Source organism: Grammomys surdaster, unplaced genomic scaffold (assembly GCF_004785775.1).
Source record: "Grammomys surdaster isolate TR1022 unplaced genomic scaffold, NIH_TR_1.0 211, whole genome shotgun sequence".
Lineage (NCBI taxonomy): Eukaryota > Metazoa > Chordata > Mammalia > Rodentia > Muridae > Grammomys > Grammomys surdaster.
The window spans coordinates 546,436-566,097 of record NW_021604656.1 but is presented as its reverse complement, the minus strand read 5'-3'; the positions used below and the strand labels follow the sequence as shown (position 1 = coordinate 566,097).

The window sequence follows — 19,662 nt, the reverse complement described above, 5'->3', positions numbered from 1 at the left end:
GCAAACCAGATGACAACCTCAGCTGAAGACTGTCAGACACCATCCACTTTGATTTTGAAGCAGGGTCTCTCATTGGTCTGGAGCAAGGACAGGAAGTCAGGAGAATCAGAAGTTCAAGGCCAGCCTCAGCAACATGAGTTCCAGACCAGCCTGGAACTACAGGAAGCTCTGTCTCAACAGCCACCCCCAAGAAAACAAAACCCGGAACTCCTGGCTTATGGCTGGAGATTCCATTGACTTACCATTCCTTGGGGAGCTGCTTGCCCACCCCACCGGTAGCCAGATTCTAGGGCAGCCATCACCAGCTCCGTATTCTCCTAAAACCTCAGGTTTCTCTAGGTTGAGCTTTTGCAAATGTCAACATGCAAAGTCAGCATTTTAAAGTATTTAAAATTGTATCCTATAATGATTACATTATTTCGGGTTTTACAGGAGCACATACTCTATCTGATGCTTTCTGACTGTCTTCTGGGGACAAGGACAGAGGACACTGCTCAGAGATAAGCCTGGCTGTGTCGGGATGGAGCTGGGAGCTCTTTTCCACACAGAAACTCTTCTTCAATGTCGTTACATTGTCTTTAAAAAGATAAAAATAGCACATGGGACTTACGTAGCTTTTAGAATTTAGGGCAGCTCTTAATTCACTCTGTGTCTACCAAGTTCCACAGATGCTATAGCTTATAAACCTGATGGAAAATTTCCGTTTTAAGATGAATGTGGAGGAACCCCTGGTCGTTAAGTCAGTGGATCATGAAAGGGTTTTAACTCTTTTGTGCTGGCCTTCTGATTTATACATATGTAATATGAATGGGATCCAGCAGAACAAGCTATGCTTCTCCATCTTGGCTCTGCTGTTTGGGGATGCAGAAATATAGTGTTCTCTCTCTCTCTCTCTCTCTCTCTCTCTCTCTCTCTCTCTGTGTGTGTGTGTGTGTACCAATTTGTCTTAGTCAGGGTTTCTATTCCTGCACAAACATCATGACCAAGAAGCAAGTTGGGGAGGAGAAGGTTTATTCAGCTTACACTCCCACATGGCTGTTCATCACCAAAGGAAGTCAGGACTGGAACTCAAGCAGGTCAGGAAGCAGGGGCTGATGCAGAGGCCATGGAGGGATGTTACTTACTGGCTTGCTTCCTCTGGCTTGCTCAGCTTGCTTTCTTATAGAACCCAGGACTACCAGCCCAGGGATGGCCCCACCCACAATGCCCCCCTTCCCCCTTGATCACTAATTGAGAAAATGTCTTACAGCTGGCTCTCATAGAGACATTTCCTCAAGGGAGGCTCCTTTCTCTGTGATAACTCCAGCTTGTGTCAAGTTGACACACAAAACCAGCCAATCCAGTGTGTGTGTGTGTGTGTGTGTGTGTGTGTGTGTGTGTGTGATATGTTTCTGTGGAGGACATACACATATGTGTGCATATGTGTGGAGGCCACAGGCCAACCTTCATTGTCTTTCATCAGGCAGTGTCTGCTGGTTGGTCCCTTCGTCTCTAGTATCATAGCCACAGCACCGACTTCTTTCCCTTGTGGGTTGTAGGGATTGAACTCAGGTCCTCTACTTGTAAGGTAAGCACTTTACCATCTGAGAGATCTCTCCAGGCCTACTTTTTTCTCTGGGCAAAGTCTTAGCCTCAGGCTGGAGCCTAGATTTCCCAGACCTGGAGTTATTACACTTCTTACTTTGAATAAGCCCCTTGGCCCCTCTGGCCTCATGTTCTGTGCCTGTAAAATGGGCTTCCCAGGGTTCTTACTCCTCAGCTGCTGGGAGGCTTAAGGAAGCATTCTGGTCAACCAGGGAGATGTCAGCCCTCAGGGTGTGCATGTGAGGGCAGGTGAGCTACTGCATCTGTGCTTTGCAGTTGTCATTTTCTTTGGGGGCAGTTTTCAGGAAATTTTGTCACCTGTGTTGTCTGCCAACAAGGAAGACCCTGTGGAATGTAGCAAGGCACTAATGGCTTGTCTCCCTTCTTGTCTCCACTCTGACAGATCATAGCGAACCATCATATGCGGTCCATCTCCTTCGCCTCAGGGGGAGACCCGGTGAGTGGCCTTTGGTTTGTTTCTCTTGTTCTTGCTGGGAATTTCTCAGAAGAAACCTCTGCTCCAAAGATGTGCCCTTGAAGCCATGACACAAAAGTGTTTTGTGCTGATTTTAATGAAACCCCAGTGAACTATTCTAAGAACAGTCCAGCTGTTTTAACATCAGTAAAACTTCAGTCTGGGTTGAATTCCATTCTGATAAAGTGTACACGCTTGGAAACAGTTGTGGTGCCCCAAGAAAAACAAGTTTTATACCTAATGGGGAAAAAAATTTTTTTTTGAAGAAAATGATGGTCTGTAAGACAGAATATTCATCAACAGAACTTTGCAAGTAGTCATAACTCCTGAAGCTGTGACCCCAGCTCTTGGTTTCAGAAGGTCTTCCCCACTTTCTTCCCCCTCCCTTTCTTTTTCTGTATTAGAGACTGAGGCCAGCAGTGCTGAGTAGTCACGCCACCATCAAGCTATGGCTTGGCTGTCACTTTAGTTGTTATTTGGTGGTGGGTGTGTGGTAACCTGTGACCACCGTCTACTGTTACTTTTCAGTCACAAAGGGTCAGGAGATCTGGAAGTGTGGCCTCCTTGAGAGGTAGCAATAGCTCTCGTATGCCTGACCTGTCTTGCCCTGCTTGCCTTCCTTGGCTGTGTCCCTGCTGCATTTCCAAAACCACCCCAAAGACAACCGATACAGAAGAGAACAAGAAACTGAGAGCAGAGGAAGGCGTAGGCCTGGCCCTTGCCAGCAGCGATAGGAGAAAGGCTTTTCACTAATGCTCTCAGATTAACTTTCAGTTCTGGGTAAAGTTTTCAGCATTTAGGAACAAAAAAAATATTTAAAGCCCTCTCTATTCATAGATAGTCTAGGTTCCAAAACCCGGGAATCCTGCCACCAAAGAAACACTGTTGTACACTTTGGCAGTCAAAGCAAAGGAGCTGGCACCACCTGTACCAATTAGCAATCAAGATAACCCCGAACAGACATTCCCGTAGGCCAACCTGGTCTAGATGCCTTCTTAATTGAGACTCTCTCCTCAGGTGGCTCAAGGTTGTATCAAGTTTGACGGTTAAAATGAACCAGCACACAATCAGGTCAACGGGGAATCCGTCCATGGTTTAGATCAGAGCCTCGTGATCCAATTGTCTGCCAGGGATGGGGTCCACCAGTTGGGACCATGCCTGCCTCACAGGAGCTGTTCTGGAGGAACTGTTTAGACCCCAAGCACAGCAGCGCCCTTGTGAGCTTGTAACCCACATTCCCCTAGCCTGAGTCCCACACCGGGACGGAGACCTTCACCAGCGTCCCCTCGTCTCTGTCTCATAGAAGTTTGGGGTAGTGACCGGTGGACAATGTGAAGGTGCAACCACAGTGTCTTAAACGTTGGTGGCCACCCAGTTCTTGTTTGCATAAATAGCTCCCCTTTCTGGAAATTCTGTGAAAGCAATGCTTATCGATGGTATGAGCAGAGGAACCCATAGCGAGCACTTGGGAAAACAAATACATCATCTTTGGTTAAAATGCTTTATTTTCCGACTATAAACCCTTTCATTTTTTCCCCCCATGATTTTTTCTGGAAACAAAAAGGAGAGGAATAAATGTCTACCTGGGTGTGGTCACGAATTCCTTGAATCTCAGCATCAGGAGCACAGGCCCGCTTTGAAATTCAGGCCAGTGGTTAGCCTCATCTACATAGTAAGACTTGTCTTAGAAAAAAAATTAAAAGGACTGACAACATCTGGTGACATTTGAAGGGATCTACAATAGCTCACATTTTCTGATATTTTTTTTCCTCACCCCAAAATAATTGTGGTTCAGGTATAATGAGTCCCGTGCAATCCCAGCACGCAGGAGCTGAGGCAGGAGTATTGTGAGGTTCAGACTAGCCTGGGCTAGAGAGTGTGACCTCATCTTAAAAGACAAAGCAAAACCATTCGGGGCTCCTAATTGTCTTTCTATGTGTACAGCATTGCTTTGTACCTCATTCGTCCATCCAGTAGGAAACAGATAAAAATGACAAATGACAGCCAAGCGGGACTTGAAAATACTGTTAATCCATCTTCCTCCAAAAAGAAACAGGTATAGATGATAATAGACCCTGATTCCCAGTGTTAAGAGATAACCAGGAAGGCTTGGGAGGTGGCTGAGTAAAACGCTGGACCCAGGTGAAAAGACGTTCACTTGTAATTGGGCAGAGACAGGGGGATCCCAGCCGGGTTAAGTAGTGAGCTCCTGGTTTCAGCAAGAGACAGACCCTGTCTCAAGGCTTGAAGAATGACATCTTAGGTTGCACCCCCATCCCTGCCCCATTCCCTGCATGCATACCCAAGATCCCCAAGAGGATGCCATGACCTGTCTCAGAGGTCTTGGGGGCTGAGAATAGGGATCCAATAACCACAGAATAAGATCCACACGGCCTCTTCTCTGGAACTTAGTGTGACCACTGTAGAACTGGGGGTGTGGGAGGGGGAGGCAAGAACACTGTTCTGAATCTCGATACTCTAGGAATCAATGTCACATAAAGATCAAGATCTGCGACAGAACATCTGTGTCTTAGCTTGGCCATGGGCCATCTGAGAGAAGGATATCATATCTTCCTGGGCCTTCCCTCTCCAGCCACACAGCCACAGTGTAGTGCTTTAGACTAGAGAAGGAACCATCCCCCCCTTTAAAAAAAAAAGACTCCCTTGTATGAACCACTAGAGCTGACTGGAGTTAATTTTGCTCTCTGACTATGTACAGAAGTCAAACAATAAGACTCCTCCTGTTTGTATGTTTTCCTTGAACTCTAACCCCTCCATCAAATTTGGAGGATACAAATGAAGACAGGAAAGCTGATGGCACGCAGTTCTGTTATTGTACCACAAAGACGGTTTGCTGTAACTAAATGCGCTCCCTCCTGCCCGCCATGCTTCTCGGAGCTGTCTGCCAGGGTGGCAAGCTTTTCTTTTCTTTTCTGGATGGTGGTTCTGCTACCATGGGATCCAGGTGATTCAATTCTTCTGCTAATTTCTCCTATTCAGATACAGCCTCCAGTGTGTGTCCTTAGGCACAAAAGTGACAGCAATTTGGGTCAACTAGGGCAAAAGCATCAGCTCTCTGCTTCTTGAAAAATCCCAGCTCCTACCATGTGGGAAAGCTGGCTGCAAATCTTAATCCTGACCCAGAAACCACACCTAAAGCTAACTCAAGGATAGATGATCCTGGGTTCTCAGCTAGCTTTAAAAGGCTGTAGAAAGGTAAACACAGTACTAGAGGCACACCCCAGGGCTCCAGGCTCCAAGACTTTGGTCTGCTGGCTAAGATGTTCATGAGACATCTTGGGCAGTTGTGAATCTCACATCCCATGAGTCTAGGAGGAGAGTAAACAATGATAAACTATAATCCGTATTTTTGCCAAGAGTTTTAATTCCTCAGAAGATGCGCCTCCATGGACATGAATGGAGGCCATTTTTACCGTCTTCCTGTTCTTTCTCTAGTCAGTCTGTGGAATATTAAAGACCAGGAAGTGTACTCTACTCAGAGCAGCCGCAGAGACAAGACTTCTTTTGTCTCCTCCACTGGAGAGTCTTCCTGCCTCTGTTTTCCTGCAGACTTGGAGAACACCATGCCCACCCACCCCTCCCCTCCACACTCCTGGCAGGGTTTTCTGGATCTCTGTTAGGAGGGAAGAGGACATTTCCTCCTGCATGAAACAGTACAGCACAAACCACTATGAGTCTGACATAAGGAGCAGTAGGTGAGCTTGAGGTCCTTTGGTGTGAGCATAAGATTTGGAAAATAACTGCTACAAACAGGCTGACTTTTCAAGTTGCCCTCTGTGGGATGGTACACGTGCTGGTGGAGTTTTAACCATCAACTTGTCCCCACCTACAATTACTTGGGAAGAGAGCTTCAGTTGGGAAACTGGCCTGTGGGGTAGGAAGAGCCAGACCACTGTGGGCGGCAGCAGTCCTTAGGCAGGGTTCCTGACCAGCATAAGAAAGGAGAAATCAAGCAGAACAGAAGCAAGGAAGCAAGGAACCCTGCATTGATTTTTTTTTCTCTCTCTGCTGTTGACTATGAACATGAAACTTTGAGGTCCTGCCTTGACTTTCGCACATTAAGGAGCTGTAACCTGGAAGTGTGAGCCATAGAAACTCTTTCTTCCCTAAGTTGCTTTTACGTCATGGTGTTGGACACAACAAACAGAAGTGGACCCAGAAGAGTTTCTGTTTGATTGGCAGAGGGAGGAACTGGCGATGGAGCATGGAACCTTGTGCTTGGTTGTAAGTGCTCTGTGATGGTACAACAACCCAACTTGAACAGCTCTTGAGGATCAAGCCACCCCAGAAACCTGAAGGCTTTCTTGGATTGTTGTTCTGAATGTTCAAAAATATCAACATTGTGGAGACGTCTCTCTGGCTTTAAGAATTAGGAAAACGGATCTTGAGAGATGGCTCGGTGGTTAAGAGTACTGACTGCTCTTCCATAGGACCAAGTTTGGTTCCAAGTACCTACATAAGGTGGCAAACAACAGCCTATAACTCCAGTTCCAGGAACCCAGCACCTCTGGCCTTCATAGACACCTGCACTCAAGTATACATATTTCTCCTCCCCTGCCCCTCCCACACAATTAAAATACTAAAAACAATAATACTTTAAAAAGAATTTATAAAACAAACAGCCAGGTCCCTGGCTACTTGCTCAGAAGCAAGTGTATTCGGGCTGTCTCTGCTGGCCATTAGGGCCTCAGAAGGCTGGAGGAAACTCATTTCACACTGAGGGGTGAGACTTCTATAGAAAGTCAGTGTGATTTTGTTGTTTGTTTGACAGTTATAGTGTTTTAAATTAGCATGCACTATTGTTTAACATAATGAGGTTTATTGTGACCGTTTCATGTATGTGTATATGACATGTGAGTTTCATGTGTATATATGACATACTTCGACCATATATGCATGTTTGCTCTCCTCCCAACCCTCCTTTTCCTGGTAGCCTGCTTCTACCTGCATATCTTTCTTTCTCTTACTCACTTCACTTAACAGACTGACTCCTGATTTCATCAGTTTTCCTGGAAATGAGATAAATTGATTCTTTATAGCTATATAGAACGCCACTGTGTAAGTGTAGCTACGTCCCACTTTCTCTGTCCCCTCATCTGCTGAAGGACAAGTTGGATATATCTGTATCTCACCTATGGTGGATATCCTGTCTTTGAACACCTACCCTAGTATTTCTCCCAACAATTACTTCTCAAAGTATAGACTCCAACCCCACAGCTACTGGAATTTCTCAGCAACCTCATTTGGAGCTCCAGTGGAAAACTGGAGTACAGCCCAACGATCTGTCTTAAACCTTCAGGGGATTCTCACAAGAACTCAAATTTGAGGACGGCTCGTATACACATCACTGACAGCCATGCTTCTTGACTTTGGTTCACACCGAGCTTTAAAAAGGTCCTTGTAGCCAGGTCTCAAATCCAAACCAGCTAAGTCAGATGAACCTACGGGACTCGAGCACCAGTTTTTGAAATTCTTTGAGGAGAGCTAACATGGGGAGGCCAGGTACTTGTCACCCTGGCTGCTCTGAGTGTGGTCACAGACTGCAGCACACCCCCAGAGGAGCTGGGTAGTACCACATAGACACAGTTGGTCTTGATTTCTCAAGCTCTGCCCAGTCTGCACTCAGGTCTCTGAGGATTTCCAACCACATCCAAATGTGAGGACTTGTCTCAAACCACATCTATCTTGGACCAATTTTGTATGCAGTATTTGGCCCCTCCCTCTTCTCCTTCTTTTTCCTCCCAGTGCTGAGGAGGCTCAGGGCTCTCCCACACTAGGGAAGTGCTTGTCCGTGAACTTTCCTTCCAACTGATTCTGGGCTGTGTGATGGATGAATGGATTCTCAGCACGCTGGGCTCTGCATCCCTCTGGCTGTACCTCTCGCTGTGATGAGTGATCCAAGCGGCTCTTTTTCCTTCCACAGGACACAACAGACTATGTTGCCTACGTCGCTAAGGACCCCGTCAATCGCAGAGGTAAGCAATGCCTGACCCATTTAATCACTCGTGTGAAGCCGGGCTTAATACCGCGAACCAGCTGTTCCTAATTACCTCAGCTCCTTTAGCAAATGAGCACTTGTCACGTGACACGATTAAGGCTAATTGAGGCCTGCAAGAGTAGCTTGTCACCTGGCTGAGAGAGAACCTACCGGATGCTGAGTGCCACGCTCACACCTGTGTCAGGATGGCTGTGGTTTGCTATACCTGGTTCACACGGCACCTCTCTCACCCTGTGCTCTGAGAGTGGCCTCGGTTGTGCCTGGGAAACACCACACCTGCCCATCTTCCTGACCAGATTCACCCAGTGTGGGCACACTGTCCTGTCTCCTGCGCTAGGGCCCATCACCTAAGCTCAGGGTGTGCTGTCTTTTCATACTCTGTTTGAGCTTCTGGGACCCCAGACACAGGCTGAGGAGGTGGGGTATCTCTTATAAAACAAGAGTAGGTAATAATTCACCAGAGGAGGTGGGCTCGGGGGAACCACCCTTGAACACTAGATAGCTCCAGATGCCTGCCACAGCCACAAGAGAAATGTCGTTGACAAGACCCAGTGGAGTTTGTCACCATGCACAGTGGCACTGACCTACACAGTAGTCTGGTTCCTTCCTTCCTCCTGGCCTTTGTCCTCTGTGCCAGCAGCTGTCCTTTTCATTTTTCTTACGTACTCACAGATATATTTTCTCCATCTCGTAGAACAAACACTCAATACATATGGTATCTGAGACTGTTTTGCCACCCTCCTCCCAAACCTGTACCTTGAGTATGTGTTCAACGCAACCTATAAGGGCATATTAACGTAGGATGGGAGCTCTCCCTTGGTTGCAGGGGCTTCAGCAAACGAAACCTCGTGTGACAGTTAATACTAATTGTCAGATTGACAACACCTAGAACCACCTAGTAGTTGAATTTCTGTTCTGTTTGTAAGGTGAGGGAAATTCTAGATTGGATCAATTGAAGTGGAAAGACCCAGCCTGACTAAGGGTGGCGTCCTCCATGGGCTGGAGTCCTGAAGTAAATAAAAAGGAGAAAGCCAGCTGAGTGCCAGCCATCACCACGCTCTGCTTCCTGGCTGTCTAAGCAATGTTACAGCTGCCTCAGGCTCCCTACAGCATGGCTTCCCTGCTGTGATGCATTGTGTCCCCAAACTGTGAGCCTAAATAGGTCCTGCCTGCCTTGAGTTGTTTTTGTCAGGTGTTTTATCACAGTGATGGGTAGTAACTGTGTGACCTGTGACCAGAGGCTCTTGCAGAGCAAGGGAATAGACATCTCATATGCCGAATATATCCTCGCAAACTGCTTCTGACTTGGCTGTAAATGTTTGCATTGCCAGCCAGTTCTGGGTGCAAGAGCACAGAACTGACATCCTATTGGTGATGCTTTGGAGTTGAAGAGACAAGATGTTACAGGGAATCTGGAGGGTCTGGCTTTGTTCTTCCTGTTCTTCCTCATGCAAACTGAAGCTTCGACTATCAGAGTCTTCTTTAGGGTAGTGGGGAGAGAAGAGGGTTCCTGTAGACAAAACAGCACAGATTCCTAGTCTAGGACAGCACCTAGTCTCCCTGAACAGAGCTGGGACAATTAGATAGTTGTGTAATTGTGTGTATGTGCAAGTACACATTTGTGTGTGTGTGTGTGGAGACCAGAGGACCACATTGAGTTTCATTCCTTAGCTATTTCCACCTTATTTTTTGAGGCAGAGTCTCATTGGCCTGGAATTCTCCAAGTAGGCTAGGCCAATTGGCCAGTGGGGCCAGGGGTTAGCCTCTTTCTGTCTTCCCAGGGCTGAAATGGCAGACTTGTCCTGAGACACCTGTTTTTGTTGTTGTTGTTTGTTTGTTTGTTTTGAAGCCTTGGTCTGAGGAATCAAACTCAGGTCTTTGTGCTTCTGGGGCACAAATTGAACCATTGAACAATTGAACAATCACTCTGACTTTTCTTTAAAAAGTAAGACAGGTCTGAGGAGAGAAGAGAAGGGGCGGTGCTGGCCCTAGGATGCTTTGCTAGCATTATAGTCTGTCTTCTCTGGTGACTGTACATAGCCAGTGTTGATCCCAGGTGAGCAGGGTCATACTTGTGACAGCCAGGACTGCTCCTCAGAGCACTTGAGCAAAAGTCAAGTCTTTTGCTCTGCAAAAGAGTCTGCAGGTCAGTGTCTAAGGTAGCAAACATGGATGGAGGTGTTTAAAGCAACAAGGACATGTCACCTCACAGTTTTGGAGAATGGATATCCAGTTCATGGTGTCAGCAGGGCCTTGTGGGCTCCCTCTAGGTTCTGGAGGAAAGATCCCTCCTGCATGCTTCTGGCTTCTGGAAGTTACTGGTGATCTCCACTGTCCCGTGCCTTGCAGGTGTGCCACTGAAACCCATCCTCACATCCTCTGTTTCTGTGAATGCTGAAGGATGTCTACAGAGATGAGACTTCATGGTGGCTCAGTGCCACTTCTATCCCACTGTTACCTTGTTTTAACTAGTTACATCCAAGTAAGGACATCCTCTAGGGTCCTGGGGTTAGGATTTTTGGCATGCTTTTTTTCTTTCAGAGGATATAATTGAACCCACAGCATAAGCTAGCCTCTTTAACTATTTTAGCACCCCCCCAAAAAATCAGGGTGGGCATGAAGGAGAGGTTGTATCAGGCACTGTCCCCAAAAAACTCTATCTGGGTTAGAAGCAGCTGGAGTTTGTTCTCTGTTTTGATTTGCTTCAAATTAACTGGAAGTAATCTAGGCAATTCTGTTTTTCAGACTTCTTTAGTAGGTCAATGATCCTCGAAGAGAGCCATACTTGAGAGTTATTTAGGGTCCTTACAAGAAAAATGTCAGCGCTCAGAGACTGGGATCAGGCAGCACTGTGTTTAGATAGTGCTTGGGGACCTGGAGAAACAGCTCAGTTGGTAAAGTTCTTGCTGAGCAGATCTAAGAAGCTGAGATCATTTCCCAGAACCAGCCTGAAAAGTGTGGGGGCACTCACTTGTAACCATTGAAAGGTGGAGACAAGAGGACCCTTTGGTGGCTAGCCAGCCTAGCCTCGTTGGTAAGTTTCAGGCCAAAGAGAGACCCTCTCTCATCAAACAACGTGAATATCCACTGAGGAGTGAACAGCACCTGAAGTTATCCTGTGGCCTCCACATACACAGGCACACATGAACCCACACACACAAGCACACACATAGGTGCTTTGTGTGACTCTGACATATAGCGAGACTGAGTGCTCAGGTGTAGTCTATGTCCCCAAGGTGTCTGGTCTCCAAGTACTTCACTTTGGACCGTATAAAGGCCCAGCTTCTTCAGTGTTTTTCAATCCAGCCATCTTTGGCCCGTCTTCACCTTTTAGAGTCAAGGGGCCAGGCTTTCCTCCATATGTACTTGGTCCCTTCACCAAGCCTCCCTCTGAGACGGACATGCAGTGCTGTTGGGGAAATCTAGACAGTCTTCTCTTGCAGAATAATGCTGCATGCTTTTCTAAAGACACTTTATATTTGTCTCTCAGTTATTAAGAGTCCATGGTTTCTGTAGTTAATCCAGTGGAAGGAAAGGGGGCCTGACTCCCTGGTCCCTAAGTCAGGTGAGAGCCACCATCAACCATCTCAAGGAGGTCAGTATTGCACACGAGTGAAGTTTCAGGAGGCTGGTGACCAACAGGAGGTCTACACAAGGACTGGTGTTTGTAGAACTGCAATTCCCAATATGTCAGCTTTGTTGGATTCTAATGGATGATTTTTCTTTCATCTTTAAATCTTATTTCTCCCCCATTGTGTGGTGGTGGTGGTGGTGGTGGTGGTAATGGTGGTGGTGGTGTGTGTGTGTGTCTAGACATAGTCTTTGGGTATCTTTCTCTATCATCTGTTCCTCATTTATTTTTGGGACAAGGTCTCCCCCTGAACCATGAGCTCATTTATTTGACTAAATTAGATAGCCAGTACTAAGGGTCCATCTCCTGTCTCTGCTATGTTGTTTTTCCTCCCACACCCTTGATCCCAGAAATAACAACTCTGAGACGTAAAATATATTTACGAACACCTTGGCCATAAGCTTTGGTTAGTTCCCTGATTAGATCATAACTTAATAGCCCATTTATTCTAATCGAAGTTCTGACACGAGGCTGGTTACCTCCACTCATTTCCCATGCTGCTATCCTACTCCATGACCCCATGTGACTCTCCCCACATCACTCTATCCCAGAATCCTCTCTGCCTACTGGATGTCTCACCTTCTATTCTGCTACCCTTTCCTATAGATCATAGAGTTTTAAACTGACAGGTGATGTATCCATATAGTACACAAGAGATTTTCTCTCTGTGTCTAGGCTCTCCAGCACTGGATTTCCAGACATATATGGCTGCACACAGCTTTAAATGTGGGTTCTGGGGATCTGAACTCCGGTCCTCACAGCAAACACTTAACTGGCTGTCCCTGTTTGATTTTAACGGACACCTACATGTATTCAAGTATGAGGTACAGAGCGAGGTTTTAGTGTATATAGTGTACAGTAATCAAATCAGAGTAATTCATCTCCAAACTTCAAGATTCTGCTACCTTGACCCCCCCACCATGATAGACTGTAACCTGGAACTTCAGGCCATGTGAACCCTTTCTCCTTATGTTTTTGTCGGAGTGTTTTTGTCACGATGGAGCCATCTCCTCCTCAGCGGTCCCTACATTGTGCTGCTTGGTGTTTCCAGTCAGAATTCCTCGTCAATGTTTCACTATTACGAAGTCAAGGACAACTTTCTCTAAATCTGATGAACAGATCAAGTTCCATCCCGTGGGAGCCAGTTTAAATCGATTGCTAAGGTTCCTGGGCCTTAGGGAAGCTCTGTCCAAGATCCAGTGTGTGCTGAGGTTTCTTTTTAAACACTGCTTCTCTAGGGAGGTCAGAACCACTGGATTCTGGGAGCATTAAAACCATCTAGGGGCTAAAGAGGTGACTCAATGGTTAAAAGTACTTGTTGTTCTATCAAAGCATCCAGGTTGGGTTTGCAGCCCCCACAGGGTGTCCCACAAACGCCTATAACTCCAGTTCTGGGGGAATCTTCTGCCCTCTTTCTGGCCTCTTCAGGAATTTCCCACATGGGAAGGACAGACATACTTAAAAGGAAATACTCATGCCCATAAAATAAAAATAAATAGGTTTTATAATAAAAATAAAAGCTTTACTTTCACAGAAAAGCCCTCTAAGAAATTCATGTGTCCATCACCCACCCCTATGGGATACCCCAGAGATGAGACTTTGGGTTGGTAGAGACATACCAGGATCCGTACCAGGATCTTTACCAGGAGGGAGGTGTGTGGCTCTTTTTTTCTGCACCCCAGATGGGGCTCTTTGTCAAGGGGTCCAGAGAACCCTGGCACTGTCTCTAATGAGCGCATGTCCCCTTTTCTTCAAGCTTGCCACATTCTGGAATGCTGTGACGGACTAGCCCAAGATGTCATTGGCTCCATCGGACAAGCCTTTGAACTGCGGTTCAAACAGTATTTGCAGTGCCCTTCCAAGATTCCTGCTCTCCAGGACCGGTGAGTAGTGCTGCCTGTCTTTCTCTGGGGGCATGTCTACAGCCTGTAAACTTTCCTTTAAAACCAGCTCCCAGCACCACACCTTGGGCAGACTCATATCTTCACTGTGTTTCCCTGGCTCACAGACACCTGACTGGTGCTCAGTAGAAGCACAGGAAGCTGACAGATGGAAGCTCACATATGGCTCAGAATTCACAGGAAACATTTTCCTGATGCTATAGAGACAGCAACAAGGTTACCAAAAACTTCACTGTTAAATTTTTTTTTTTTGGTCCTTTGATCCCTCCACAGTTTCCCTTGCTGGATCTGTGACCACACAAGGTCTGTGCCCCATCTCTCGGTTGTCACAGTTAGCCAAATGGGGCCCCACCTACTGACAGCATCCTTTTGCTTTATTGGCCTCCATGGCCTGAAAGCTTCAGAGATGGTCATCAGCCATGTGTCTCTGTGCAAGATCCTTAACCTGCCCGACTCACCTTGGCTTCATCTGGAAAACAGGGATAAGAATCGCTTGGTTAGTGTTTTACTAGTAAATGAGGTAGCAATTATCAATAAATATGGAGAGAAGGTCTTCTATTGTGATTTAAGACTATTCCATGACATAGAAAGTTGAAAAGTACCATGGAGCATACGGGACATTCAGTGGTCTTCTTGGACTTGAACTGGAGTCTATTCTGCCCTTGATGGACTTCCGTAATGACAAGCTATTAAAGCCTGGGAGAAGGCTCAGCTAGGTAAGCACTTGCTCTGTGGGCACAGGATCTGAGTTTTAGCTCCAGAACCTATGTCAAACAAAACAAAACAAACAAACAAACAGGTACAATGGTGTGTACCTGCAATCCCAGCACAGGGAGGGAGAAATGGGTGGATGCCTGAGGTTCTCTGGTTATCCACCCTAGTCTTCTCAGTGAGTTCCAGGCCAGTGAGAGACCGTTTCTCAAAAACAAGGTAGATAGCCTTCGAGGTTGGCCTCTGGCTTACACATTATTAAATGTATGTACACCTATGTACATTCACCTGTGTATAAATGCATACACACATAGGAAAACCTTTCTAACAGTGTTCACTGTAAGCAAGCATCTTTGCTCTTAGGTTATTTCTTACTCTCTCCAAACTCACAAAGCCACCTTCTATGGCATCATCATGGAGCCAATGTCTGATCTACTGTCATTATGAAGGTATCTCTCAGTTCCTGTGTCTTCTTTGCCTTTCTGGAAAGACTCTTAGTTCTGTATCCTCATCTGTTTGCAGGATGCCTGTAAGGACCCACTTTGCCCAAGCTGATGAGGTCAGCAGGATGGGGCTGGAGGAGGAATGAAGGAAGTGGCTACAGCCCTAACATCTCTGATCTGAGAATGAGCCTTTATTTTCAATGTGGTTGGAATTGGTTTACAGGGCCCATGCACCACAGGTTACATTCTCAGAATTTATAAAGACACGAGAAGACTGAGTTGCAAAAGGGAATGGATCATTTGTGTTTTAAAATTGCACTGCCCTGGTTAGCTGTAATTGTCAACAGACACAGCTTAGGGTCACCTGGCAAAAGGAGGTCTCATTTGAGGAATTACCTAGATCAGATTGGCTATGGATCTGCCTGTGGGGGGATGCCTTCCTTACTAATGCAGTGGGCCAACCCACTGTGGGCAGTACCATTCCCTGGGCAGGTGGTTCTGGGCTATATAGGAAATCTAGCTAAATATGAGCCAGTAAGCATCATTCCACCATGGTTTCTGCTCAAGTTCCTCTTTGATTTCCATCCATGAAGGACAGTGAACTTATTAACGGAAATAAACCCTCTGTGAACATTTGAACTATTTCCTTCTTTTGGCTCATATGAACAAAGCTACTGTGAAGTTGTATTCAAGTTTTGGGATAGCCATCTTTCAGTGTTCCTGTGCATATGCCTTAGAGTAGAATAATTAAGCTAGTGTCTCTACTGTTTCCCTTTTGGGAAACTGTCTTGTTGCTTGCTCTTTCCCTCTGATAGTAAGAAACAATATTAGTCAGGATTCTCTAAAGAAATAGAACTTACATAATGAGTTATTTATACCAACAGAAGGTCCAAGAATCCAGTAGTTGTTCAGTCCTTGAGGCTGGATGTCTCAGCTGGTCTTTAGTATACGCCAGAACCCCAAAGAAGTAGACTCTAATGCCAGTGAAAGAATGGGCTTGCTAGCGAGAATGAAAACAAGCAGGCAAAGAACAAGCCAGCCCTCTTCTTCCATGTCCTTTCTATAGGCTGCCAGCAGAAGGGATGGCCAAGATGAAAGATGGATCTTCCACCTCACAGATTAGGATTAGAAGTGGGTATTCCCACTTTAAAAATATTTAATTAAGGAAAAAAAATCCCTCACAGGTATGCCCAGTCATTTGGATTTTAATTAAGTCCAGATGTAGTTAACAACCAAGTCTAGCCATCACAGATACTCTGAAAAAGATCACCATAAGGCAAGAGGGGTCTACTTGGGGTCGCAGTTTGGAAGCTCTGTCCATCATGACAGGGAAGCCAAGGCTGAACTGAACTATTTAAAATTTTGGTTCTTCTACCTCCCACACCTGCTACTTGCTGAAGTGAATTGTTAGAATTTTCTTCTCGTGTCTGCAGTGATAGAATTCTCAATTCTAGAATTTATTTTTTTAATTTCTTTATACATACTGGCAAGCCACATTTTGTTAGATGTATTTTCATATTTAGTGTTTTCCACATCATTTCTTTTAGTTAACTGAACATATTTAGAGTCTTGTTTATTTTTCCTTAAGTCTGAGATTTCTTTGTCACAGTTTCCATTGACTTAGTTTTCCTGTCGAGGTGCTATCCTTTCTTATTTCTTTATATAGCTTACAAAAATTTTTTTTGCCGACATTAAAAAATGTAAATAAAAGAAGGCGGCAAGACTGAAACTCATCTTTCTTCTCTTTCTGGGATGTATATTGTCAATGTTTGCAGTTGTTTTAGCAACTTTACTGAAATAATTCTATAAACTCTCCAATCTACACATACTATTATGTCCTCTGATGGCCCTGCTACATCACTAATGACAGAAGAGCGGTCCTTAAATGTTTAACAACTCAGCCTCATAGTCTTTATTGAAGGGCTACGTGCGTGCATGTACATATGAACATGTGTATGTGCATGTATGTATGTACACATATACAATGCGGATGTGGTATTTGTATGTATATATGCATGTATGTACACATATGCATGTAGATATTGTATTGTGCATGTGTATTTGTGTGTGTGCATGTTTGTATGTGTGTTGGTGTGTGTTGTATGTATACATTTGTATGTATATGCATATATACGTATATATATATATATATACATATATATATATAGGCACATGTACGTTTGTGTGTGTTGTATATATTTGTGTGTAATTTGGGTGAATCAGTTGATTTTTTTCCAGCTTTCACTTTCTGCCTGTGAGATGTTTAATGGTAGGCCAGAAGTGAGGATTTAGAGCCATGTTACACACTGTGGGCACGAACAAAAGCTGAACCCTGTAAATGTATGTAGCATCTAGATAAACAAGTTGGAGTTTATTGATGTCTTGGCGTCTCGTTTTAGGATTTGCGATGGTCATTAGTTGTGGTTATTTGTTTGAGACTTTCCCCCTCTAGTTCCATACACTCTACATTCTTTGTCGCTTTCTTCTACTAATAAAAATTGTTTGACCCAAATGTTCTTCGCAGCCTCAAGCGGGCCCCATGATAAACACTTGCCTCTGAATGTTTCTGACGGATGCCCTCAGGCAGGCTCTGCAGCAGGTTAAATAAAGACAGCTTTGGCAAACACAAGCAGATGATAAGTGCTTAAGAAGATGAGAATGCTAATTACTCTAATTTGGTCACTGTGTGCTGTAGAAATGTATCAAGTTAGCACACAGCACCCCATAATAAATGTGCAAAATTACTACGTGATAATTAAAAGTAAATTAAAAAAAAAAAAGACAGCTTGGGGAATTGTGTTCTCAAAGGATCCCTCAGACAGGGAAAATGATGATAAATTTTTGGGCCTGGCTGTTGAAAGAGGCTCAGAACTGCACTGTCCCGTCTGTGGCTACTTGGGCGCTGGTTGTCATTAACTGATGGCTGTTAGCTTACAAGGTTACTATAGGGATGCAAATAGGGCTATTTAAGATGCCTCAACCATAGTGATCTTACAGCCCATTTCATTTTAAAATGTTTATTTTTTTAATTTGAGTGTGTGTGTCTTGATTTCTTTCCTGTTGCTGTGATAAAATACCCTAACAAAACCAACTTAAGAAAGAAAGGTGTATTCTGGTTCACAGCTCTCCAAGGCAGGGAGGTTGAGGCAGCAGGTCACATACTTCTACAATAAGAGCAATGCACAGATGATAGTGTTTAGGTTGCATTACCCATCTTATGCAGTCTATGACCACTTTGCCCAGGGAATGGTTCTACCCGCAGTGGGCGGGTATTCAGACCTTAAACCATAATCAAGACTTAATGCCTCATGCAAATTCTCAAGAGACCGTCTCTGAGGCGATCAAGTTGACAGCTAACACTAACCATCTCTCTCTTGTTCTTGCTCTCTCTCTTTCTCTCTCTCTCTCTCTCTCTCTCTCTCTCTCTCTCTCTCTCTCTCTCTCTGTGTGTGTGTGTGTGTGTGTGTGTGTGTGTGTGTGTATTCGTGAACACATGTGCAGAGCACAGGGGAAGACTTCAGGTGTTGTCTTCTCTCTCTCTACTTTAGCCCCCTGAGTCAGAGCCTCTCTCTGTTTTTCAGCTAGGCAGGTGGCAGGAAAGCCCCAGCACCCTCCTGTCTCTCACCCCCTACCTCGGGTGTTGGAGTTCCAGCTACACACAGTAACGCTAGGCTTTTTAGATGCTTGCTCAGGATCCAAACTCACGCCCTCATGCTTATATCATAAGCACATTAAACACAGAACAAAACCCTGGGTTGCTGCAAGCTTCTGGTTATTTCCAGAGTTCTGAAAAAGTTGAGTTAGACCAACCAAAATCTCTGGGCAGTTTTTTCATTAATTATATGGGAAATTATTTCAGAAGACCATGCTTTGCCATGTTTTTTTAGAGGTGGATCTTTATTTTTTGGCATGATTTCATTTAATTGAAGTTTCATGACTTGCTGAAATGCATACATGCACATTTAGGCTCCAGTGGTCTTTAGGTATAAATTATTTATTTTTCAATTAAAAGGGGTTATTTCTGATATGGGTGGCATGTTCCGATGAGTAGATCTCAGAATAAGACAGATTTATTTATAAGACAAGACACTTACCTCATTTACACACATTCCCAAGAGATAGATGGCGGGGCAGGGGAACAGTGACTAATTTCTTTCTGGGTAGCAGGTATAGTATCCATCCATTTCTCAGTACTATAGCAAGAGCTCAGGATGCAATTCTGCTGGTGAAGTGTTTGCCTAAAAGGTTCAGGGTTCCATCCCCAGTACCATATAAACTGGGTGTGGCTTCCTATGCTTATAATTCAGGCATTTGGAAGTAGAAGCAAAAGGATATGAAGTTTATGGTTATGGTTATATAGAACACTCAAGAAAAGCCCAGCATCCATGGAACTCTGTTTTAATACATAGAAATGGATATAGATAGAGATCTATAAAAATAGAGAATATTTCCATATACCTGGGGCAGACTGGCTTTATGAAGAAAAGAGGTTTACGTAGCTCATTCCTTTAGAAGCCAAGTACATGGTGCTGGCATAAGCTCAGACGCACTGAGGACTTCTTGGATGCATTTCATCACCGCATAAGTGTTATAAAAGATAATGCAGCTAGGAGGCACCTGGGCCCACACCAGGGTGTGACCTTGAGTAATTACGCCATGCAACAGATCTGGTGTAAAGGGGGCTTACTGGGGGGAGGGGAGAGGAGTGAGGACCTGAGAGAGGGGAGGGGAAAACGAGGGGACATGGAGGCAGGCGGACAGACAGGAGCAGAGCGGTGAGGGCAGAGAAGGGGGAAGGCACAGAAAAGGAGGAGAGGGAGGGAGGGACAGAGAGAGGGAAGGAAGGAGAGAGAGAGAGGAGAGAGAGAGAGAGAGAGAGAGAGAGAGAGAGAGAGAGA

General features: G+C 45.1%; 1 protein-coding gene across 1 annotated transcript in view; it reads left to right on the top strand.

Annotated features, from left to right (window-relative positions):
- The window catches only part of Shc3 (SHC adaptor protein 3), a 120,164-nt gene that overhangs the window by 78,561 nt on the left and 21,941 nt on the right, over positions 1-19,662 (top strand). Inside the window, exons 5-7 of the mRNA XM_028772141.1 lie at positions 1,988-2,041; positions 8,004-8,055; positions 13,466-13,592. Coding sequence (XP_028627974.1) covers positions 1,988-2,041; positions 8,004-8,055; positions 13,466-13,592 — 233 coding nt within the window. The remainder of the gene's footprint in view (positions 1-1,987; positions 2,042-8,003; positions 8,056-13,465; positions 13,593-19,662) is intronic.